Raw genomic sequence first — 26081 nt, 5'->3', positions numbered from 1 at the left:
TTTCATTGCATCCTATCATCCCTGAAGCATGTTGGATATCTTATATCATGAGATGGAAGACCATCATGTGACCTTTATGCCTGTGAAGTGACCTTTGTTATGTAAATTACCTTTGGAATTAATCAGAATTGTACTGTTTCTTCATTTTCAACAGTGTTATGGTAAAGAGAGAGATACTGTCTGGCCAACAGTGAAATGCATAATCAAACCTTGTAGAAATGAAAATATAATTTTCACCGAGACATGACCTATCATCAATAAATGCATTTTGTTGCTTGTCAAATCAGCAAGTTTTAAGTAGATTTTTTTTGGGGGGGGGGCTGAAATTGAAACTTTAACCAAAAGCCTGGTCAGAAATTCTTTTGAGTGATATTTTCAAACTTGTTTCTCTTACGTGGCATATTGGTTCTATCATATAGCAAAATTCAGTCCCCATTTTACAAGTGTTTTCGTAAGGGAAGGTGGTAGATCTGTGTGATCAGTTAATTAATTTGTAGTTAGGTTTTTCAGAAATGATCGCATATTATCTTGGAAGCGTTGTGGTGTAGCGGGTCAGACTCTTGTCTTGCAATCAGAGGGTCATGTGTTTGAATCCCACCATGGCATAGCGTCCTTTGGCAAGGCGTCAGTTCACAATTTGCCACACTCCACCCAGGTGTTAAATGGATACCTGCTAGGATGCGAAAGCCTATGGAGTATACCTGGTAACTGAGTCTTGGAACTCTAATTCAAATGCTCCCCAGGGAGTGGAGAAAGTGCATACATTGTGTGCACTAATAATAATACAATGTAAAACCCTAAAAACAAGTGTAATAAGCGCTATATAAATCTAACTACTATCATTATTTTGTTATTATGATTATCACATTAGGCATCATTCTGATAAGATATTTTGTGTGTGTGAAAAAGTAGGGTCTGTGTTTTCAGTTTTTTTAATGATTTTAAACAAACCTTACATAACGATACATTACATTGCTACAATGATAAAACACATTTCAACAAAAGTACATGTACATGTTTAACACACTCTGTGTTAGAAGTCATTTGACAGTCGTATGCCATATGGTGAAATAAGCAGTTCAGATGCTATATATCTCATGAAGTCATGATTTGTGTCTTGCTGTACCTAGGAGAAAGTATGGGAAATATTATGATGTCAGTCCACAGCAATCAAAATGAAACTTTGAGCATGGGTGGGAAATCTTACAGAATTTCTTGGAAAGTATGTTTCATGTGTAAAAATAAACATGACAGAAATAAATTGTCCTACTCTTAAAGTACAGAATTGAAGGAATGACAACCAATAGCTTTTCAAGTAGCCTTTTGGCCTAAATTTTGGTATATCAAGGGCAACCGCGTAGCCAGGATTTCATTTTGGAGGGGGCGGTAAATGCACGCAAAGCGTGCCAACACTTACAGAGCGCGCGAAGCGCGCTCCCTAGGGGGGGTGCAGGGAGGGGGAGCGCGAAGCTTTTGGTGTTTCATAATTTAAAACGAAAAGGAGCCGTTTCTCTTGTCTCTAGTGCCTATTTCAGCTCCAATTCAGTTGACTCGTTGTGATTTTGAACATTGTTTTCATGAACCTTAATTTGTTTTCAAAAAGTGATTGTGAACGCACAAAAAAAGGAATACATTGGAGAAAATTAAAATAATAATACCCTCGCGCGAAGCGCGGAAGCTAAAGCCTTTTATCAGTTTTTTTGACATGAAAAGGGTCCCGACAAAAGGGTCTTCTCAAAGATATATTGCATACTTCCTTTGGAAAGATCAGATTTGATTACAAACAATTTAGCGACAGTGCATATCTTTAACTCGCAAAACAGAGGAGAAAAAGTGTATATATGCCGGGAGAAAGATATTCAGCCCCGCGCAGAGCAATGAAACTCTGAAATTTCAAAGGGCGGACGTTTCATCAAAATAATGCAGATACGTCTTATACCACCATCGGCTCTAATTAAAATGATTTTCTAAGATTATTGAACTTCTTTATGAGGAAATAGTGCGCAAAAAGTTGAAACTTCTGTGATTTATTGAAATTAAATTTAAAAAAAGAGGATTCCTAATTTCTTTGACTTATCCTGAAGTGCTTCATTTTGAATAATAAAGAAACTTAAGTGTCATTCAAAATTTCAAACTGAGGGCGCAAAACAGGGCAGGAGATGAATGTGAAGGGAAATGACATGAAGTTTAATAGAATTTGATAAAAAAAATATTGTACTTCTTTATTTAATACGACGCGAATTTTAGGAACCTGTTTGCCCCAGAATTATGGTTGTTTGGTAATGAGCTGAAAAGCAGGAGAAGTTGACTTTATGGAGGTGGCGGCAGAAATTGATATAAAATTTTACCCGCCCGGAGCCGACCCGACCAGAAGTTGCGCGATCAATTTAAAAAAAAGATAACTTCATATACTTTGGCGTAGCCTTACTCTAATTCCATGCCCTAATTGATACATTTGAACTTTAACCGGTAAGAAACACATATACCTGAGGTGGAAAAACAGGGTTAGAGAAAGGGTGGGGGAAACAATGGAGAATTGCAATATTGTCATTTAACCGCGCGCAGCGCGGAAGAAAAATTCATATATAAATTTAGAGCAAGACTGATGGAGTTTCTCTTTTAAGAAAAAAAAAGAAAAAAAACCACAAAGCTACCTTTCTCCCCTTTCCTCCCTTCCCTTTTTCTTTTCTCCTCTCTTTTTTCCCTTCTTTTTTTTCTTTTTGTGGACGTTTTTGGGGGGCGACCGCCCCCACCGCCCCCCCTGGCTACGCGCCTGATCAAGGGATAAGATCTTTCCTTGCACAAGATCCAATAAAAGTAAAAGCCCCCTCCCATCAGATGGTTTTCCCAGTTCTGTGATAATTATTTCTTTCCTTTGATGGGCATAGATGCCGAGATGTATAATATATCAAATAGAAACTTATGCTGCAAACAGAGATCAAGCATATGGAAAAAGAAATAAGTGTTGAATGCAAAGATATGTAGAAATTCATCCCCAGAGTTGCCCAAGAAAGGAGATTAAATTTACTCTAGCGGCATGCAGGAAATGCTCATGACACATGTCGATTCCAGAAAAAACATATGCTAGTTGCAGGTGTTTTACAGGTGAGATTTGATTGCAAACCAATTTGAGAGTGTGGCTAAAGTTTACTTGTACTTGAGGTAGTAGATGTATCTTATATTGGTGCAACGAGGGGAGAGATAGAAAAAGAGGGGAATAGAGTGGTATAGAAAAAAGTGGTAAAATAGATAATGATAAGATTAAAAATGCTGGTATGTACTGAATATAGAAATGAAAGAGAGAAGGATAGAGCAAAAATGAAGGAAACATGAGAGTAGGGTCAGAAGAGCAAAGGAATATTGAATTGGTGAGAGGGAGAATTGAATGAGATCTATGGACTATTGAAAGTGAGAGAGGTAGACATAGAGATAATAATAAAAGAAAGCAGGAGTAAGAGAAAACAATATGAAATTTGAAAAAAAAGACAGAAAGGAAAGATGATGAAGAATGGAGACTTCATCTGAAGATTAAGAACAAGGATGGAGAAAGCTAGATTTCATTAGGTTGTACTGTGGTCTTATAGGAGCTATTTTGACATAAATATTTACATTCATGGCTCCACGAAGAATCATCGTTAGGGGTCCCAGGGTGATGATCAGATTTGGAATATTATGCCAATTTGGTATTTGAAATGGGAAATATAAAGAGGTTCCAGTGATACTAGGATACTGTGCATGATATTTGAATTGTAGAAATGGGGTATCGTGGGATAACGTACATGCTTTGAGGCAAGGGGAGAATCAGAGAGAGGATGAGTGAAAGAATATGAAGTTTGGAAATGGAACATATAAAGAATACTTGTAAAGAGAGAGGGGGATCAATGGGTAGGTGAGGGTAGGGTGAAACTTATTTGCAGCATTATTGATAACATGCATGAGCTTAATATTTTAGTAAACATAATTATCAAAGTTTCTTACAAGTTGTCATTTGTTATGAATGAACTGAAGCTTTTAATATTGCATGAAGTCTATTATTCATTGACTTGCATGCTCCATACTCCATCAGGATATGAAAATGATCAAGTGCACATTTACTATTCATTATTTTCTTCTTTATTTCTATGTTTAAAAATCCATGATATTAATCAAGATATTGGAGGCGGTGTATTTGGAATACATGTTGAAGATGTATTATGAATAATATATCAATGATGCTGATAACAATGAATACTATCAATGATGATGGTGGTGGTAGTGGTGATTATTATGGTGGCAGTGATAATGATGCTAAGAATGATGATATTAGTGATAATGATGGTAATATTTGAATATAAATACCCAGTTCAACATTTATAATCAATTATATTTGTGGGAAAAGAACTTGTTAAACAATTAAACACAAGTCCAGTTTGAATTGTAAGCAAATTAATCTTGGAATGAATTTTTTTAGAATAAAAAAAGAGAGAGAAAGATGGGACTATGGCTTGCTCTGTAAAGGAAACCCGGGTGGAGGTAGAGCATATTTGCACTGCTAATCGAAATCTAGGTCCGAACATGTGGGAGAGCCATCAGGACTTGTGTTAATTCTTTTCCTGATCTAATATTGTCAGCAATCAATGGTACAAACACCGCTGACATTTCCACTGCCTTGGTATAATGGGTTCTCAGTCACCAGCAGCGTCAAAGTGACAACGCCACATCACTGGTTTAATTTAAAACAGGATCAACCATCCTTATTTTCAAGTACATTTCCCTTATATTAATCCCATGCCCCTTTTAGTTTTTTATTGATAATTTATGTGTGCTTATTGATTATTTTTTCATAGCTACGTAAATGAAAATTTGTTTTATTTTACATATTTCATCTTGCATTTAACATGAAAATAATATGATTAATTACTTATGTGATTCTTTATCTTGTTTGTTTCAATATGAAATGTTTGCTTGAAGTAATGATAGCATATTTTCAAAACATGCTGGAAGCTATTTTCTTTTCATCAGCCATGCTTCTTACCAATACATATAAGAGTGTATAATTAGAACTGACTGGATTGCATTCAGTTAATGCAAAGTAGCCTATTATTCAAGTGATGAAACACAATTAGAAAAAGGATACTGTATTGAAAATCATCGATAATTGTGACATATTGGATCATTTTAAGACAGAGAGGAATGAATCAGTGAGTTTAAAATACATAATGCTTAAGTTATAATTTAAATATTCCCAAAGTTGTGAGCACAATTAATCACCAAGATGTCCCTAAGACTGGACCTTTATATCATAGTTATGATAAAATGCAAGAAAATGTTGCATTGTTTTTATTGTGTTTAGGGGTGGATGGAGGTTGGTTAGAAATAATATATAATAATTTATAAACTTTGATAAATATTCTTTTCAAGTAAAAGTAATCAAGATCTTTTAAATGTGAAAAAAATTGGCCCTGTCTATCTCTGCTTTTTGTCAATTCATTTCATTGTATTCTGGAATCTTGATTTATTATAAGTCAATTCAAAGTTTGTTATTTTAGCGTATTGGCTTCCTCTTTCTCAAATTCTAAATGATATGATACTTTCCTCCTATATAATGACTGTCCTAAGGTGCAGCACACCTTAATGAACATGGCGCACCTTTGAAGTAAATGTCGGACAATATATCAGATTCTATGTGAATACCTTCCTTGAGGTCACATAATGAGAAAATTCTGTACCTTCCAATTTTCTTTCCTCAAGGCTATTTACCTTTAAAATGGCATCTTTTATCATTGATGTTTGGTAATAACAATCTAATCAACTGGTTAACAAGACTTCCCATGGGTAAGGAAAGGAAGAGAGAGAGAGAGAGGGTTTAATAAATACTGAATAGAAAACTAATTGTGTTTCTCTGCCTTTGATAAATGTCGCTTGAGGATAGTGATTAAAGTAGGTTAATGGAGGATTGTGTAAGATTTAAAAGAATAAATACTGAATTATTTCATATTTTATCTGTACTAAAAATAAAGCTGCTAGTAATTTATCATATTTTACGTTTTTGTAAACTTAGAGAATGAAACATCCTTTTTGAGTTATGTAAAAAAAAAAATCAGTGCTACCTTATTATACAGTTCATGCAATTATTTTTTAATGCTTTCAGTGTATTTAAAAATTTCCTGATTCCTGAATTAGAAAACATTACTTTGAAATATATCACTTTCTACACACTCACTATGGGAGTTCAAATACCTGAGCAATACTGTAGTCATAGATCAAGAATTCTGAATTCTTGATCTTGGTACATTGTGGGAATGAGCTTTCTTGTCTCTTACCATTGAATCATTATTTAAAGTCATGTTTAATGCCAACTAAACCATGGATATAATCCCATTCAAGTAATTTATTTATTTTCAATTGTTTTAGGACATATACATCGTTCTCGAGAAATAGTTGCCCCTCCTGAGCATCATGGTAGAAAGTGTCCTCATTTGACTGAACATGCCCCATGTAACATTCAGCTTTGCTTTAGATGGGTAGCAGAGGAAGCAACCTGTCAACCAAGTGATGCACAAACTATGTGTGGAGAGGGTGTTATGACCAGAAATATCTACTGTATCAACTCACAAGAAGTAGGAATACCTTCTGAATTTCTATCAGATGTTTTATGTCTACCAGTATTCTTTTCATCTATATTTGTGTTCAGTATTAATCATATCCAACTTTCAAGAATGATATGACTTGTAAGGAAACAAATCTTTGATAGTGTCAGAGCAATCATACTCCCCAGGGAGTGGAGGATGTGCATACATTGTGTGCAGGAATGATTGATTGAATCTGATAACCGGGATGATATATCTGTAAAGTGCTTAGACACGTTCTGATGTATTAACGCTATATAAAAGTGGATTATTTAACGCTATATAAAAGCGGATTATTATTATAATCTTTCTTGAATTTATTAAAGCAAAGTGAGGGTTGTGTAATTATATTTTATGTTTTTTACGTCATATCTAGAATATAAACATAAATCTGCATTATACATGTAAAACTTTACCTTCCTCTTTTCACTAAACCATAGATTTAGAAGATGAAATGTGAATATATGTTTCCTTAAAATGTGTTTGCATTCCCTCCTTCACGAGATAGTACCTTTGACCTGTCAAAGTGTGAACTACCTTGTAGCTCTTGGCCGTCCTTAGTCACTTAAATATCTTCTTTTTTGGTTGGTATTTTCCCATTTTCTAGATTCGAATTGAAGATGAGTCTATGTGTGAGGCCCTCAGTAACAAACCTTCAGCAGAGATAAGCTGTGAGGCCCCATGTTCATCTGATTGTGTGTTAGGTGAATGGGGACCATGGAGTGAATGTTCTCAATCATGTGAATCAGAGACAGGTAGACCAGGTGGTGTCCAGGAACGTTACAGAGTCATCTTAGCTCAGCCTGGACCTGGTGGGTACATCCTCTTATCATTCTTAGATGTGTATATTTATTAAACTTTTTAACAATTTTGTTTCTAGTGTAGTAAATTGAATATCTTACTCATGAGAGATTGTAGAGAAATACAAGACAAATTATACATATGGTGAGAAGACCAGATATAGATAATGTTGATTATATCTGCTAAGTCCCATTTCATATGACTTTTTTATTACAAAATTCATCTCATGATATATTTATTTACTACAGGTGGAGCTGAATGTCCTGATGTGGAGAGTGCTGAAATGAAAGAATCCAGAGTTTGTAACCATCATAGTTGTACCCTGTTTGGTTGGCTTACTACGGAATGGGGAGAATGTTTACCAAGTCCAGAGAATACAGATCAAACTACTACACCAGATGAGTATGGGAGCTGTGGAACAGGTACTCAAACAAGAAATGTTAGTTGCAGTCGGGTCAGTCCAGCTAAGATTGCACCAGATAAAAGGTAAATTAAAGTTTGAAACACTCTTTCCCTTTGGGTATGGTATTTTTTTTAGTTTTTGATCAAATATCTGGGAGCAGACCCTTTTACAAAGAGTTGTTGATTGAAATCAAACAAAACTACAGATCGATTTTAACTTCTCTCTTACGTACACAGGTGAAATCAATATCAATTTTATTTTCCTTTGCAAAAACTGCAACCTGGAAGACAGTTCCCTGATCTAAATGGATTTTATTACTCCCTTACATAGAAAAATTATGACTGTGGTGAATTTTCATTCCATGGAGACCTTGATATATTTGGCAGCTAAGCTCAGTTACCATGGCAGTAGTCATAATTGCAATGTTAATATTCTAAGGTTATTTATGAAATAAGCTTAATATGTAACTTGTGATGCACTAATTTTTCAAATCACTTTTATTTAGGCTTTGTACATCATAATTCATGGAAAAAATGTAATGATAAAATTCTGTCATCCTCTATTTAAGTTTCAAATAATCTGCTTTCCTCTATTTAGATGTTTTGCCCCAGTACGTCCTCCTGCTTCTCGGTCATGTGACGTACAGTGTACCTTGGATTGTATTGTATCAGAGTTTGGAGACTGGACACCCTGTCCCCCAACTTGCTCTACAGGTAACTCTTTGATCTAAACTTACATTTTAATTCATTTTTTTTAAATTCTAGTTTGTTTTGATGAATCGGGGAATTATGTTTGTGCTGCTGATTTGCTTATGAGAGAATGTGATTTTAGTAATTTAGGTTTTAGGGGTCAGTGCAAACTGCTGATACTTGATTAGTTGTATAGCTGTCTTAGAAAGAAATTACAAAATTAAAAATCCATACTTGGGGGCATCTATAAGTTTGAAACTCAATATAAAACAACCAAATAGCTACATGCACATACTGTACACAATATAGAACTGATTGAAATAAAGAATTTATGAAGAATGGGTAAGAAGTATATTTTCTAGATTCAACAGGAGAACCAAATCTAACATATAAAAGTCAGTGTTTCTGATTTAGTTAAATTTATAATCACTGTTGGAGTTTTCATGTTTGATAGTCCATATATTATCTTAAATGATTTGTAAGATTCTTGAAGAAAAGAAGCAAGTGTTGATATTTGGTGTTTTGATTTCCTTGAGGCTTAATTGTACTTCCACATAGTAGAAAACTAAACAGTAACATTCAGATGATAGAGACAGGTCACTACCCCTATCAAAGGTATGAAATCCATTTCAAACCCCCATTACTTTTTCATCCAAACTGCCCATGGGTGCATTTGCTTGCCATGAAAACAGCATCAATTTCCCCTGTAATTGCTATCTAATTTTCTGCCAGTCCCTCTATTGCCCCGGGTCGTCTTCTCTCTTTGTATGTCAGTGCCGTCATGCGCCATGCTTGTGATGTATGAGAGTTAAGTTATAACGGGGCAGGATAAGATTAATACGAGTCAGAGAAGTTGTGGAATGCTTACTGATTATAGATGAGTTATAAGAGAAGACAACCAATTAAGATTCATGTAGTGTCTTATTCCCAATGAAGCTAAGCAGTCCCTAAAATAAAACATTGCAACAGATAAAAGATATAACTTAGAGACATGATAAGTTTATAGGTTATTATTTCTTTGATGGTGTATGTTACTGAGTAATTAAAGACTTGACAAAACATTTATATCTATGTATTGAACAAATTTGTAGAATACAATTTATTTGCAGTTCCATTCTTTTATTTTTTGGTTGGTATTTGCATAACTTTAAACATACATGTACAAAGTTTACCAAGTATGGTGATTTCTAGAGAAAATTATTGTCATATTGGCTATTAAAAGATTTTAGACCTTATTTTTATACAGTTGATCAAAATGTACAAAAGATTTAGATTTAGATGCATTTTATTATTGTATGAGCCATCATGTTTATTTCTGCATCAATATTATCCTAATCTAAGTCTGAATATGAATCTATATCATTGGTAATGTTCCATCAGATCTCAAATATCTCTTTTGTATTACATGGTTAAAATTCTTACACTAGAATGTGGGTTAATAGAATCGTCCCCTCTTTTACTGATGATTAAGGGAGGATATACTTTCAGCCGCAAGATATTTTTTTTCCACTTATCTCCTTTTAAATGTGTCCTCTGATTTTTATAATCTTTTCATTACATCCTCCATTAAAAGATATTTGGGCTGTGCTGTTCTAAAAATTTGCATCAATCAATATCCTTTTATTCTCTCTATTCTGAAAAAAAAGAATGATAGGCAGCATGTCTCCAGATATTAATTTCTTATTTCTCTCTCCTGTATTTTCATAAAATCTTTTTAATTTCATCTCAATTTGTCATCATATATAGATGGATCCCTGGCCACGCAAGAGAGAAGACGTTACGTCTTGCAGCAACCACAAAACGGAGGCGAGGAATGTCCCACTTTACTTCGTGAAGAAAGAACATGCAACAAGCCAGACTCCTGCTATTCCTACACCTGGTTAGTTGGCACGTGGAGTGAGTGTCGGTTGACTGGGATAGATGTCATTAGTATAGATGGAATTCAGGAGCAATGCGGAGATGGACTCAAAACCAGAGGTGAACCACCTTTTTTATGATTTTCTCCTGCATAGATATGCTACTCATTTGGGTCTCATAGCTGAAGATGATAATTTCAAAGCCTTCTCTATGTTTCTTATGTCGTTCCTTATAGTTGCATCTAAATTGGCTAATTGCCAACTAAACAGATCAGTTCTCAAATTAGAGCATATCAATTTATAATACCAAATTATTTATGATATAATGTTAAACTGTCTGAATAAACTCGAGTATAACTGATTTTTCTTATTCATTTAAAAAATGAGATGTACTGTTTTGCTGTCATATAATACTTTGTGTAAAAATGAAGGCACAATGATACTAATGGTAAGCTAATTATTTGGTTTCTTTAAAAGATTTATGATTAATAATTGACATTCTCCATTTGACTACATAAGGTAGTAGTTTTGAAGTAAAGTAATTGAATCAATGAATCTATTAATTGCAGGTATCCAATGTGAGCGTAATGATGGTAGTATCATGGAGAGTGACCTATGTCTACAGTATGGACCACCGATGCCATTATCATCTCAACCATGTAGAGTAGCATGTGCAGATGATTGTCGTATGACGGATTGGTCACCATGGACCAACTGCCATTCTCAGTGTACAGGATCGCAGATTAGAAGACGTAGAGTAATGGGTAGGTCAAACATCTGCTCTTTTGGTTTTTGATATGTAGAAAATATAAAAAAAAAGATTATATCAGTCATCTTGTGGATTAATTATTTTAAAAACTAATCTTCATATTTGTATTTTTTGTATGAGACATGAGGATAGTGAAATCTGAAGGACACCCAGTTCAGTTCATCCCATAGACAGTACTGTTATTCTATGGGGTCCAAGGATTAAATCACAAAGAAATATAAGAAAATTCTAACAAAATTTTTTTTGAACAAAAGGGTAAAATAAGGGATATCAGGGGGGGTCCAGTATAAATTTTAGAATACTTCATATATCAGAAAGGAAGATATTGAGCCTATATTCCTGTATATAAAACTAAAGGTAGCATACTTTGGGATATTTTCAGGTGTTTCAAATTCTTGCTTTCATGTTGATATCCCAGGGAATATACATCTCCATAACACATACTTGACATTTTCACTGTGTTCATTACAGGATGAAATGTACACTTGATTGACAGATTAGAATGTAACTTGCATGAAATGAACAAAGCTGAAATGCAAGCCATACTCAATTATTCACATGTTCATTTCAATCAATATTTTTTTAGAAGATCCAGTAATTTGAAATGTACAACATACAGAATTAAATTAATCCATTAGGCAATGGAAAGAGTCTCTGAAAAACATGATTAGATATTCAACAGGATACACTGAAGCCAGTGGCAAGTCTAATAACTACCAATTTCAATTAGTATAATTTTTGCAAGCATTTTAATCTGAAAAAATCTAATCAAATGTAAAATATAGTTACATTTACATCTGTCATGTGTATATCAGCTATATACTATGACAAAATTTGATTTGAAGAAGATAAAATTAATCGGTCTGGGAAAAATTGAGCAGTTTTAAAAAAATAAAAATAAAAAGAATTAATAAAAAATCAATTCATCTGTCAATTAATATTTTTTTAAACTTTTCTTAAATTAAACTTAACTTGTGTTTTATGCATAAAATTGCATTTGGATTATTTTCTGTAAAATTTGATATTTGATCTCTTGTACTTTTCAAACCAAACAGATATGGGTGATTTATTATGCGTACATCTCTATTGATTTATTTGTGGACTAAATACATGTGTATACATGACTCTTATGACAGGTCGTAGTCAGCGTCAGCCAGAATGCCTGAACACTGAGATCTACCCTCGGACAGAATCACGCCCCTGCAAGTGCCCTTCCTATCGTCTTGTTCCTAAAGGGAAATGGTCTGATTGTCTTCTTGGTGGACCTCAGTTTGAGGTACAAGGAATGAGAAGCAATGATGAACAGCTAGAATGTGGAAACGGTATCAAATATCGACCCTTAGTATGTCTGGATCAAGATGATAGATATGTGGATGTCACACATTGTGGAACTGAAAATGGTATGTAATCAATTAGTAATTCAAATCAAAGACAATGTTTCTTGTGAAACATGAATAAAAGTTTTTTTTAATGTGGTAAAATGCTGTTTTGAAAATAATGCTACGATCTATCACTTTTCCCTGTCTCTATTCATACCTTCTTTGTATTTGCTATTGCATGTAGTAGCATATATTAACATAATGAAAGTTTAATATTTTAGTTTTTACTGTTTTAAAGATATATCAAAATTATGTCTCATTTCAGATATGTATGAAATTTAAAGGAAATATTTAATGTATTGCGTGTAAATATTTTAAACCCTAATTAAATTTTCACTTTTTATTATTTTTCTATCATAATTTTACCAATATCACAGATTTCATGGAAGAACACTGCGCTGTCCCCTGTCCAGTAGACTGTGAGCTTAGTGATTGGTCAGATTGGAGATCATGTAAGCAAAGTGGTATAGGTGTGACCACTAGATGGCAGCAGATAGTAACACCAGCGTTAAATGGAGGTAGACCATGTCCAGAACATAATAACAACTGGGTATGTTTAACAATACTTTGAATTTGTTTGTTATTTTTAGGATTTTGCATATATTAGTTTGTATCATATGGATAACTGTTTAACGTTGTGCTAATCATTCTTCATTGATAAGTTCTTATTGGAATTGCAATTTGTACTTTGTTTTTATTTACTATGTTTAATACGTTTTACTTTGTTTTATTGATGTACCAATTAAGTTGTAAAGCACTTAGAAACTTTATTGTATGCTTTATAAAAGCCCCATATTATTTATTGTTATGGATAAGACTGTGAATCACAACATTCTTATCTGTGATGAGAGTTAAGTTGGAATAGAAAGGAAGGGGGTGGACTTAGCATCTAATCCCTTCAAAATGCATTGAACATCAGCTGAGGCAAAAATACAAATTATCAATAAAGTTCTTGAATATAACATAACAGTAGGTCTAAGCATGCTATGCAAATGAAATGTACAAAAGAAAAGGCAATATATCTTTATTAAAACAATATAAATTCTCTGCTATACTTTCAGATTGATGAATCGAAGAAATGCCGTGTGGGTATTGGAAGATTAGATGCATCATGGCAGGCAGGGGATTGGCAGAGCTGTGTTGTTAGTAAGGTCATCAGTACGAATGATGGAAAGGATTGCGGTCATGGTGTCAAGAGAAGAGGTGTTTCGTAAGTATATATTTATTCCATTAATATCATCTCAGACAAGTATATTTTACTAGATATTATCAGTCAGCATAATAGAATAAAATGCATAGTACATCCTTTAATTGTCAGATTATATTCATAAGATTTATTGTAATGCTCTGAGATTCATTGAGTATTTTTTTGTTATCCTTCAGCTGTGTAATTCCTGTAGACCATGGTTTCCGAGCACAAGTTACTAACCTATCAGAGTGTGATGCTAGTAGAAAACCTGTACTGGTAGACGCTTGTATTGAACATTGTCCAGGACAATGTGTGGTTAGCAGCTGGACTGAATGGACTACATGCCCACAGGTAAGAAACATACAGAGATAACAAAAAAAAGAGATACAGAATAGGACAGACAGTCAGAAAGTTGAAGAGAGTAATAGTGAGTGTTTGAAAGAGAAAGAAAGTAGGCATCAAACATTGATCATCCATAAAAGTGCATCTAGTTAACAAAATTTTAAGATCTTGAGTGGAAGTCCAAGAATGTTGTCATTAAGTAGAAAATAATCAAGTTGAAAACATATATCAAATTAGTTTTTGCTTATTACTGTTGCCAAAAATTTTTCCTATGTATGATAGTGATAAATGAATTATCATTATATGATAATAATTTAAATGAATATATAATTATATTCTTAATACATGATCACTCTATATAGGACTGTCCACAAGACACCTTCCGTACCCGCAACCGTCTCATCCTTCGTAATCCGATTGACACAACTGACGAAGATGGCCCTTTAAGCTGCCCTCATTTGATAGAGAGAGAACAGTGTATGCCAGGGATCAACTGCTTTACCTACATCTGGAACTCAACAGAATGGAGCCCATGTCAACTAGAGAAGGGCAAGATCTGTGGAGAAGGGGTTCAGGATAGGCTCCTGCAATGTCTGCGAAGCGATGGACGCATTGTTGAGGTCTCAAAATGTGAAGAGGTATTAACATCACTCGGTATAGTTTTACTCATTTAGATGTGTCAGCTGCCTATATTAATTGATATTTTTAGGGATCAAAAGGGTAATTAGGTTCAGGAGCAGAATCTGTTGAAAAAGGGACAAGAGTCAAGCATCTGAAATATCTTAAAATGTGGTTCGTGGGAGGCATATTTTGAGAGGTATAATTCGGTAAATATCATAAGTTGTTGTTAATTTTAAATCAATATAGTTAACTTACAAAAAATGATGCTGCTCAGAGCTTCTCATTTTTTTTTACTATTTATCATTTCGTTTTTATTTTAGCTATAATCACTAAGTATATATATTTTTCAGATTCATTCTAATGATACTAATGCTATCAACACTTAAGCAATCATGTGAACTTTTTTTGAAGAGCAATATTACACAGAACATATTTTTAAAGCACCACATTTTCATTATGAAATGAAGTATTTCACACTCTTTGAAAAAATCTTATAAATATTTTTATTAATCTATTCATTAAAAAAAAACCTCAATTGCATTCTTAATCAGCAGTAGATATGAAGTTCTTCACGTTATTATGTAATCCACCACAATGCACTAAATAAATGATTTGATTAATGTTCTCTTTAAATATTTTATGATTTCTTTACACAGTTTTCTACATCCATGCCTCTGACTACATCTCAGTCATGTGAAGTAGCATGTCCAGTAGATTGTAAACTAACACAGTGGACTGAATGGTCAGAATGCTCTAAAACATGTGGCAATGATGGTAAGTAAACACTTTCATACTCTTAATATGATACAGAGGCAATTTTTGTAGCTTAATGGCGTATTTGGTCAGTGAATGGATCTTTAAAAATGAGAGTTTACTTGCCTTTAAATCTAATCATGTGCTACTCAAGGGAACACTTGTTTTTAACATACTTTAAAGTAAATTAGTTTTTAAAGCATAGTAATAAAAATATATGCATTTTAATAAGATTCTCAAAATGAGCAGAGTATTATCCTTATCTTTGATAAGCTTTCATGTCAAGAGACTAGAGGTAATTTTGAATTTAGATTCCTTGCAAGCCATTGTATCTATGTTCCAATAAATGCAAAAATAAAGTCTTTCAGGAACTTACTATTAAAAATTAATTGTTGTCAATAGTCCTGTTTACCTGGCTCTTAACAATATATGGTCTTTTTACTTTGTGATTGTTAATCCAGCTGTAAGAATGAGACATCGCAGTATTCTACAGGAGCCCAACCAGAAAGGACGACCATGTCCATCTTCTTTAACTCAAGATAAACCATGTAAAGCAGTACCATGTTATGATTGGGCTATTACACAATGGACTGATTGTACAACACTGGTATGATATTATACAGATATTGCCTACCTAGAGTTTGAATATAACATTTCCTCTCCCCGACGGTCACGTGATGGCGTATTGACCTATCACTGATTCGAATCTACATAGCCTATGTAATATTATCTGCTCTTTCAATTTGATGCATAAACGTATATATAGTGTAAACTACCTGTCTGTAAGTTTAATATGTATCTCTGCATATATACAATATTTTAAATCTTTTAACTATTTTGCATTATTTGTAAATAATAAAAAGTACCTGATGTATTACTGTGATATAAAATTGACATTCATCAACTCTTAGCATTGATAAATCCTGAACCTGTTTGTATCATTGGTCAAATAATCTTTTCAGCATGTACATGCCTCGTAAGAAATGAAAGGATATTTTAATTTACTAATATTTCATGTTATATCCTATCAGATTGGTGAATGTGGTGCTGGCGTGAGAAAGAGGAATGTGACATGTCGTCAGCCTAATGGGTTAGCCGTTCCAGATAGCTTCTGTCTTTTCACAAGGAGCACAGACATCTATGATAAGAACACTAACATCACATCACATGGACATGAATTCTTAGAGGTAAATGCAACACCCAGCCAGATCTTTCAATAATGTATTTGGAATAAGACAATTGATTGCTTAATGCGATTTTACAGTAAAACCTGTCTACAAAGACAACCCATGGGAGACAAGAAAAGCATTCCTTGTAAAAAGTGTTCTTTATGAACACGTTCCTGCAATACATATATCAATGGAGAAATGTACCAAATGTATGTGTCTTTACAGACAGGTGATTCTTATATTGTGGTGATCACTTAAGCTGGTTTGAATGTGTAAAATGAAAATTCTATTTTTGAATGGGCTAAATTATCATACATAATATATTTACCCTTACAAAGACTTGAGACATTAACAATTAAAATGAGTGCAGACAATATCTCCTCATAATTAAATATCATTGAGATATATAAGCCACTCTTAAAGTAATTGTGTTATAGAAATCCCTGATCCAGATGTTTTTATGAGTTTAACAATTGTTAAGTATACTTAAGGACATTGATCATAGATTATAAAATGGAGTGGTAATTTTTTTTATTGTTTTATTTTTAGAGAGAACATTTTTGTGAAGTACCTTGCCCTGGTGAATGTCATCATACTTCATGGAGTCAATGGAGTGTATGTCATAGAACATGTGTACAAGGTAGACCTATAGGTAAGTAGGACACTAAGTTATAGGATAATATTATCTTCTAGATATATATTTATTAATTTTCCTGTTCAACAAAATATAATTAAAGTAATAATACATAGTCAAAATCTCACAAACAATCTATCATTTAAAACCATTGGTTACATTTTTTGCATGTTAAAAATCACATGACATTTACTTGCTCACTAGCCACTACCCCTTTATTCAGAAGAAAACTAGAGATATACACAGTAGTTAGTTATTTCCACTTTATATTAACATAAATTTTTTTTAGGTTATTATCTGTATTTCTTACTTTCAATACAGTCTCTCCACTCATGCTCTTAGTCTTAGACATACCTTTATAAAGTGCAATATATCATGTTAATTTTATTATTCTTAATGAGTAAACGCAACACGTTAATATAACAATAGTAAATGATTTTTTTTTATCCAAAATTTTAATGTAGAGTTAAGGACTTTACTTGTTACCTAACATGTGCTTTGACATTTTTTGTCCATCAATATAGACACAAACTTTACTTCTTTTTTCAAAAAGCTCATAGGTATGTATTTTGTCAGTAGCAGTTATATTCACTGTATAAACATAATGGTACAATTGTTGTCAATAAGAATTATAAGATAATAAGATCCATCATAAACCTGTTTGTAATAGGTTCTGAAGGTATCCAGGTGAGATCTCGAGCCAGTCTAACCACTGATAGAGTATGCCCTGGAGATGATTGGGAAACAAGAACATGCTCAGGTATCTATCAAACTTTTTTTCTTATTGCTAAGTGTGTATGCCAGACAATAAGTGAATATCCTAGGTGGATAAAGCCAAATGCTAATGTAGTGTTAGTTTTTATCAGCTAGAAGTTCATGTAGATAAATATGTTCATTACTTAGAATGATGTATCAATGGAATACTGTTTTCACTTTAAATTGATATATTTAGCATTACAAGTATTCTTAGTTAGGGTTGTATGTTGCAGATTTGTATGAATTTAATTGTATCTAACTCCAATACTTATTTCACATCATCAAAGTTTTTACACTTTTCCATAAAGAAGCATGTTACCAGTAGATAATTAATTAAGGTTGATAGTTCTTTTTAATGACAGTTCACTCTTGTACTTTGCTTATATTTTAGGTGAGCGATGTTATTTGTTTGAATGGTTTGTTGGTGATTGGGAGAGAGATCAACGAGATGTCTGGTGTCGAAGGTCAGATGGACTCAATGTCACAGGTATGTTCAATTAGATTCATGTTTCCTACGTGTTCAAGACATTGACAATCAATATTATTGTCAGTTGTTCTTTTATCAATTATGTTGGTCTTGCACAATAGGCATTATATAACTTTACAAACGTTATATAATTTCTGAACCTATTTTCCCTCCTTAAATTAGGTATCAATGTGAATAATCATTTCATAAGTTGATGATCTTTAAACATTGAATTTTTTTCTGGGTTATCTATTTATTTCAATTTATTTTCATTGTCTATTATTCTAGGTGCCTGTACCCTTGATAAACCATCCAGTAGATCCATATGTAATCCTGAATGTTACATTGAATCTTCATACTGTACAGAAGATAATAGATGTGTGTGTGACTTGGGTTACAAAGCTATTTACAGGTGAGTGTGATGATTCCTGTCCTTATATTTCTACATTTTCTAAGTTTTTTGAAAATCACAAAACTGCAATTATATGTCTCTAATAAAATTCTAGGCTATAGATGAAATTTAAAGATGAAGTTTGTTGTTGAGACATGTACAGACCTATTGAAGAACAGCCATTTTGGCTCCTGTTGATATAAAACAAAATATAATTTCAAAGAGGATACTTTGGTGTACGTAGTAATTATAAAGTTTTGTCTTATTTTTGCCTTTTGGAGCTTACAAAGGGTTCGATTGCAGAGCTGTACCTTCTTGAATTCCATGTCCAAGGTACTTTTATTTTATATAAAAGGGATTTAAGGGTATAGTAGATATAAAATGAAAAAAGTGTTCCTGTCTTTGTCTATAAGCAAGCCGGTCCCAGATATGTAATGCAATCCCTTCTCATCATGTGTTTCTATTTTCAATCATTCCTAGAATGAAAGAATATGATAGCAATTATGTTGTATTTGTGTGCATTTACATTCATGTCATGATAGAATGCCATACAGTTTGAAATTGACATGTGCTGTATGCTAATATGGTATGTAACAATGCCATGTGTATTTGGTCATCTCTACTTTTTTTTTTTTTAATCTGACAGTATGAGTAGTGGTCAGCTTGAGGCATGTCTCCATGTTGGTTACATGTCTCCTATGGTCCATACAGAGTCTGACCCATCACTATCTCCTGGACCATCTGGTAGACCAGGTACTGCTGGAGAACTCACCAATTCTGGTGATTCTGGAATAGGTACTGGTAACTCTGTGAATACTGGATTAAATAACAATGCACAAGCTGGTAAAGGTCAGAACAACCCAACTGAAACACCAAAACCACCTCAACAACAATCATTTCTAGGTAAGTGCAGATTTTTTTATTATTTATGAACTACATGTAGAAAAATTAAGTTTAAATATATGTTTGGAATGTAATAAATGAATAAAAGATAATTAAAAACAAATGAAATGGTTGGTATAAGAGAGGATGAAATGATGGTATAGAAGAGAAGAAAGAATATGTAGACAGAAACTGAATATTTATTTTCCCCCAGGTAGCAAAGACAGGATGAGATCATACAGTATGTGTAGTGATAGATTTGAATATTTTCATTATTTTAGGAAGGAGAGAGAAAAAGTTCATATTGATATGTGAAATACTCACTATCTCTTTCAAGTGGGACAGGTATTTTGGAAATCTGTTTTTTTTTTTTGGGGGGGGGGTGTTTTACTTGTTGAGGGAAACAAAGAATGTTACTTTTCACTTAAAAGAAATAATTGTCATGTAGTATAATATTATTGCATTTATCTTTGTTATCTATTTCAGCTGCCCTCCCTCCTTGGGTGTATGCTATAGCAGCAGTAGTTGTCCTTCTCATAGTGATTGTAGCTGTAGTACTCTGCTGTGCCAAGTAAGTATATCACTCATAATTCTCATATTTATTTTCCTCAATATTTCTATAGATTTATTTCTATTTTTTCATAACCATACCATTTGTCACACCTATATCAACTGGTTTTCAAGTGTAACACCCATTAGAAATGTACATTGATTTCATCTTTTAAAAATATGATATTTTTTACATTTGTAATATATGTTTTGATTCTAATTTGAGTAAATTTCAAAATATATTTTTGTTTATAATTTAAAAAAGTACACAATATGTTAAGTGGTGTTTAATCTTTAAGAAATATATTGAGAAAATGCTTGTACTTTGATTAGTAAGGTATTTGATAATGTTGATATAGATTATCACTGAAAAATATTTGTGAATAAGTTAGAATCAACAGTTTGTCTGACTTTGTATTCACTGTTGTTGTAGGTGTGCACCGAAGAAGAGAGAGGAGGAGAAAAAACCTGAACCAGATTATTCCATGTACTGGGATGAAACTGTTCAGAAGAAATACACAGGAGAGATCGAATTATGACTAGATGTTAACAAACAGAATACAGAGATTGAAAAGGGTCAAGCTGCAGTGGTTAATCGTCGTAGTGTGGCTGCATGTACAGCGCCATCAACAGGTCAAACCAGGGAGAGGAGAGATGTAGAGAAAGAGCTAGCCAGGAGAAGTGATGGCTTTGCGTTAGGGAATCAATCAACATATGTCAGCTATAGGTTCTCAAGAGATGGAACTGAAGTTGGATCTCAATGTTGATTGAAGATAAGAGATTATGATTACAAAAAACAAACTTTTTGACCAAAACTTCTTCATGCTGCGTTGTTTGATTGTTCTTGATACAAAGAGATGTATGCGATCCTAGGAAGACTTGAAAGTAGAGGAACTTATCATGAATGGAAAAGACAGAATCACCCTCATTGAGTAATTGATTCTGTATGAAATGGTGGCCATCAATGTTTCAACTTGATCCTGAATCCTTATCATCAGCTCCATCACAAGTAAACTGGTTTGCTTTTTAAGCCTCACATGAAATTGTTGCTGGGATTGAATACCTCTGTCTCTACACTAGATACCATGCTTTTACTCACACTACAATCATGTTCATCAGCCGACAGAAAGGAATTCTGTAGAGGGCATGTATGAGAGAACACCATGTTGTTATAGCTCTGGACCTCCTAATATATATATAACAGAAGAAAAATGGAAGGGGTAAACAATTATATTGTGATTTCACAATTTCACAGTACATGTTTGTATTTAAAGATAAGCAATTGTCAAGGCTGGTCAACTTGTACAGGTGATATGGTACAATTTAACAGGACATGAAAGCAAGATCGAGATGGACCCCTTTGTATAAAAGTTATTTATTATGATAACTTTGCAATCCAATTGTATTTCCAAGCAATCCCTAATTTTGATTTGCTGTTGAGCATTGTTACCATTGTAACTTTCATGCAAAAGAGCCCAGCTATGCTTTATATAGAATGTGATAAAATGTAATGAGGATGAAATAATGTTGGATCTGAGTGATGTGCAAAGAATGAACTGTGATGAAAAGATGGTATCATTAAGGTAATGGTGATTGCATATTTTATGAGAAAGCTTCTATCCTTGTATTCTGTTTGTTAGACCTCAATTGGTCAAAGGATTAATGTGAAATTATGCGCTGAATGTACAAAGAAAATATGGCTGTGTTTGATTTGATTATTGGACAAATATATGATTACTTTCATGTGAAGAAGTTATGATAAAAGGATAAGTAATAAGCAATGATGATAGTAATTTGGATGAAAAATCCTGGAATTTGATATCGGTTTACATGAATGTGATATCGGTTATCACAGTTGAATCTGAAAATGATATTATGATTTGTAAAGTGGATGATTGAACATTATTTTAACAAATGGTATTTGAAGAAGATTGACCTTTGCCTTGTACTTGAATGGAAAGCACAATCTGGGTAGTATTTCATGAAAGGACTTGTCAGACAGTTAACAGTCAGACACCTGTGCTTTTCAGCCGATCAAAATTAGTAATCTGTCAGATGACAAATGTTGATGTCACTCTCTCAACTTGACATTGGTTTTAATAAATAAAAAGAAAATTTGAGAAACATAATGGTGATGACCATCTAAAATCTATCAAAGAGTTGTGGATTTATTACATATGCAGCTCCCCAGATGTTATATCAATTCCATTAGATGTTATTTTCTCAGAAAATTTGAAGTTTTTTCTCCCATGCATTCAATACATCATGAGTTTATATGTGAAAAAAAATCAGTCATCATCAACTATTAGAAAATGAGAATTCATGGAATTCATATACATGACGTACGGGGCAGCTGCTAGCATACATGTATGACATCATAAAAATCAACACATTCATTGATGAGCTGTTCTTTACATCAACTGGAGACAAACTTGATGTAAGGGTAGGTTTCCCCTTTAAATGATAAGATACTTCATTGGTGCTAAAAAAAGATAGACCAGAGCCTGATATTTATTCTTATTTTTGTTCATTAGTATGTAAGATAGATTTATCATATTAAAACAGAATTGCATCAAATATATCTAACAAGGGAATTTACCCATTGAAAAAAATATGAAAAGTCAATTGATGGCAAAATGCCAATTAATTTCCATCCAAACCTAGAATTATATATCATTTCAATATGTACTAATATTTGGCAATATGGAGCAAATCTGTAGCAATACATGTACATTCATAGAGAGAACTGTCAAATGAAACAGAAAGGAAAGGAAAGGCTCAAAAGAAGGCCCTGACATCGCAAGAATATTCTTTTATTCTATGCAATTTTCAGAGAAAAAAAACAAACAGAAGAAAATATGTGCTTTCAGTCTGATATGGCAGATATTTTTACTGTTACCTTTAAAACATTTTTCCACTTTTGCGCTACTTAAAAATGCATCAGTATAACTTCCCCTTCACCCTCATATATTCTAACCATAAAACACCTTGTTATTTAATAGTCATTAGTCTGTTTCTTTTAACACCTCTCTATTTCAGTAAAGATTGACAAGTATGCAGACTGTAAGAACGGTCAAGCCATGTTTTTTTATTAGTTTGCATATCTGCAAATGTTGCTTTAGAAATTATGCCAGGAAAAAGCAAGCTCTTATGTGAGGTGCATTAATAGAATAGAAAATGGATTGTACAAATTTTTGTAAATTATCTCAGTGTATATTATGAAGTGAATAGAATGTTTGTTTTAAGGATTTCCATACATTTAACATAAAATTTTTAAAAACGTGTGACATTTCATTTAACATGTGATTAATATTTAATCGGAATAATTGATTAAAAAAAAGGACTGTATATACACTATTATGAATGTCTGACAAGGAGAATGTCTTTCTTTTAAATGATCTAATTTATTTGGTCTGAAATGGTTTATCACAATGAAAGGGGAGGAGTTATTTTACATTTTAATATCAGTGAGCTCAAACAAAAAGTGTAGTTGATTAAAATCTTTAAAAAAATATTATTATGATTACATGAGATTGGCTGGTATTTGACTCCAGATTTTAACCCACATTTATAACTAAATAAAGTTAGTTAAGCCAGAGCTTGTGATCAAATTTTTATTTCCAAAATTTCTTTCAGCAATATTTGTAGTTCTTTGACTGTAATGTGAAAAAAAGTATTTTTGTGACATATAATGTATTTCCCTTTTCCACACATATTTATTCTACTATAATGTTGTAGCTTATCATGTGTACCTATAAAAAGCTAATACTTGTGTATTGATCATCTTTTTTATAAACAAAGATATATATCAATTCATTCAAAAATTTATATATATATACATGTGTGAACCTCCCCTCTACAGTATATATTTATAGGCATGTCAAATTAGCTTTTCTTTCAAATGCAATTTTAGATTTAAAAAAATTTGTAGTTCGTTTCACAAGTATAGATGAGAAAATTAAATTAATGTAAAGATCCCACCTGTATTTTCTTTTTCCCCATCCCATCAAATATATATATCTTTTTGTTTTCATGTTGGATGTCTTGCCTTCTCTGTGTAAGTAATGTTAATCTGACTATAAATATTCATCCATCATCTTTCAATGTGTCATGTAATTATTGTAAATATTGTTTATTTTACTAAATTATTGAAAATGATATTCCCTGTTGTGGATGTGAATTCGCCAATGTATTTTCTATGAATGTGATGAAAAAAAGCTTTTGTTTTTTTTTTCTTCCAACTTTATGTTCTGAAAATGAAAGGAAATTATTACGTTTGAATGGTGTAATGTTTTACTATGGAGCTGTGTAGTCTTTTTAATATGAGTGTCAAACTTTCTTTTCTTTTCGGAATAAAGAACAAATTATCAATGAATTTGTAATTGTTGTTGTTATAATTGAAGTTCTGTCGACAGTAGTATGATCTATTAATCAAAATGAAGACAGTGTTAAAAAAATAAAAGGACACAAACATAAGGGTTTGTTGAAGATTCTGTCACAGCCAACATACAGTAATATGACATGCAATTATGATTAAATTTTGATTCCAAGAATAGACATATTTTCTAGATAACTACAATTAAACAGACCATAAGTTTAAAAAAAATTGCCTTTTTATAGTTAAACATTTATTCATTTTCTGAAAACATTTTTCCAGTTATATACTGATATCTTTCACAAATATATGCATATTGGACAAACAAGCATCAAATTATATCAAATCACATTGTTGAACAAATTGTTTTACAGGTAATATTTCTCATTATACACACAAACAAGATCTATGAGTTACACTGGTAAGCTTTTGGTACTGTGTAATTAAATATGTAAATCATGATTTTTTTTATATATATTGCAATAACTACTATTCACGAACAATTAAAATCAAATAACTGACAATTAGAAAAGCTCTCAAATATGTGAAGAGATTTGAAGTATATTAATTACATGATTTCAAATACTCTCCCTATTCACATACAAATAATTATAAATAAAATCCCGTTGTCAAAAAAGCACACATGTATTTTGATATCCTGCATACAATCTCCCACACCTAAGAATTACATGCACCAAGAATAGTACTGACAAAGCAGAAAGTATATATGCTACGTGGTAATAGATCAATATTTAGTATTTGGTTACATGATAACCGATGGTCAAGATAACATACAAAATTTCATAATAGATGAAAATCATAGTGGTAGTTACTTGAAATCTCTATTGAATGGGTGGAAGTAAGGCATGTTTTCAAATAAACTTTTTGCTTTTTTAGTTGGATATTCTTTGGAAAATACTGATACATGTATATAATCACATTGTAGCACCTGACATATCGAATGCTGTAGCATTTGAATAATAAATCCTAACTGGGACATATTTTGTTATATTGTTTCATTTTTATTGCATTTCTCTAACTACAAACATGGTCAATTTACCTTGATGTTTGGGATTTTGTTCAAAGGGGTGGGTAAAAAAAGAAAATAATTATAAAAAAGTGTACTTTCTAAAGGAGAAATATGAGACATATATAGAGCTGAAATATTGTTAAACTGAAAGCAGAGATGAAATGCATATAAGATATTATTAAAGGTAAATGCTAGTTTTGGTAACTATATCAAAATGAGTTCGTACAGAATCCAATGAAATGACCACCAAAGTGTCTGTTTGTATAAATAAAACGCATGTGCCAAAGAATTCTGGAAGAAATTGTGTAATTGCTGAGAAATCAGCAAATAAGCACAGGAATCGGGTAGGGCGTCGGGCCCGACGCCCTAAGCAATAATTATACATTGTCCCACGTGCGCTTATCTGTGTTGGGATCTTC

General features: G+C 32.7%; 1 protein-coding gene across 2 annotated transcripts in view; it reads left to right on the top strand.

Moving 5' to 3' along the window:
* Positions 1-25718, top strand: part of LOC121410354 (thrombospondin type-1 domain-containing protein 7A-like) — a 93756-nt gene extending 68038 nt beyond the window's left edge. The window contains exons 7-27 of one of the 2 annotated variants that reach the window (XM_041602383.1): positions 6394-6599; positions 7216-7420; positions 7658-7895; positions 8410-8525; positions 10248-10478; positions 10927-11121; positions 12263-12526; positions 12883-13055; positions 13567-13715; positions 13889-14045; positions 14399-14674; positions 15314-15431; positions 15872-16017; positions 16442-16597; positions 17129-17231; positions 17884-17973; positions 18361-18456; positions 18724-18847; positions 19473-19729; positions 20195-20279; positions 20691-25718. In XM_041602383.1, the coding sequence (XP_041458317.1) occupies positions 6394-6599; positions 7216-7420; positions 7658-7895; positions 8410-8525; positions 10248-10478; positions 10927-11121; positions 12263-12526; positions 12883-13055; positions 13567-13715; positions 13889-14045; positions 14399-14674; positions 15314-15431; positions 15872-16017; positions 16442-16597; positions 17129-17231; positions 17884-17973; positions 18361-18456; positions 18724-18847; positions 19473-19729; positions 20195-20279; positions 20691-20796 (3491 nt within the window). In that variant the 3' untranslated portion in view covers positions 20797-25718. Of the gene's footprint in view, positions 1-6393; positions 6600-7215; positions 7421-7657; positions 7896-8409; positions 8526-10247; positions 10479-10926; positions 11122-12262; positions 12527-12882; positions 13056-13566; positions 13716-13888; positions 14046-14398; positions 14675-15313; positions 15432-15871; positions 16018-16441; positions 16598-17128; positions 17232-17883; positions 17974-18360; positions 18457-18723; positions 18848-19472; positions 19730-20194; positions 20280-20681 lie in introns of both variants that reach the window. The other variant, XM_041602382.1, reaches the window with a different exon arrangement.
* Positions 25719-26081: the final 363 nt, after the last annotated feature.

Source organism: Lytechinus variegatus, chromosome 3, assembly GCF_018143015.1.
Source record: "Lytechinus variegatus isolate NC3 chromosome 3, Lvar_3.0, whole genome shotgun sequence".
Taxonomy (NCBI): Eukaryota; Metazoa; Echinodermata; class Echinoidea; order Temnopleuroida; family Toxopneustidae; genus Lytechinus; species Lytechinus variegatus.
The sequence above is the reverse complement of the archived record's forward strand: the minus strand, read 5'-3'. Positions and strand labels throughout refer to the sequence as shown.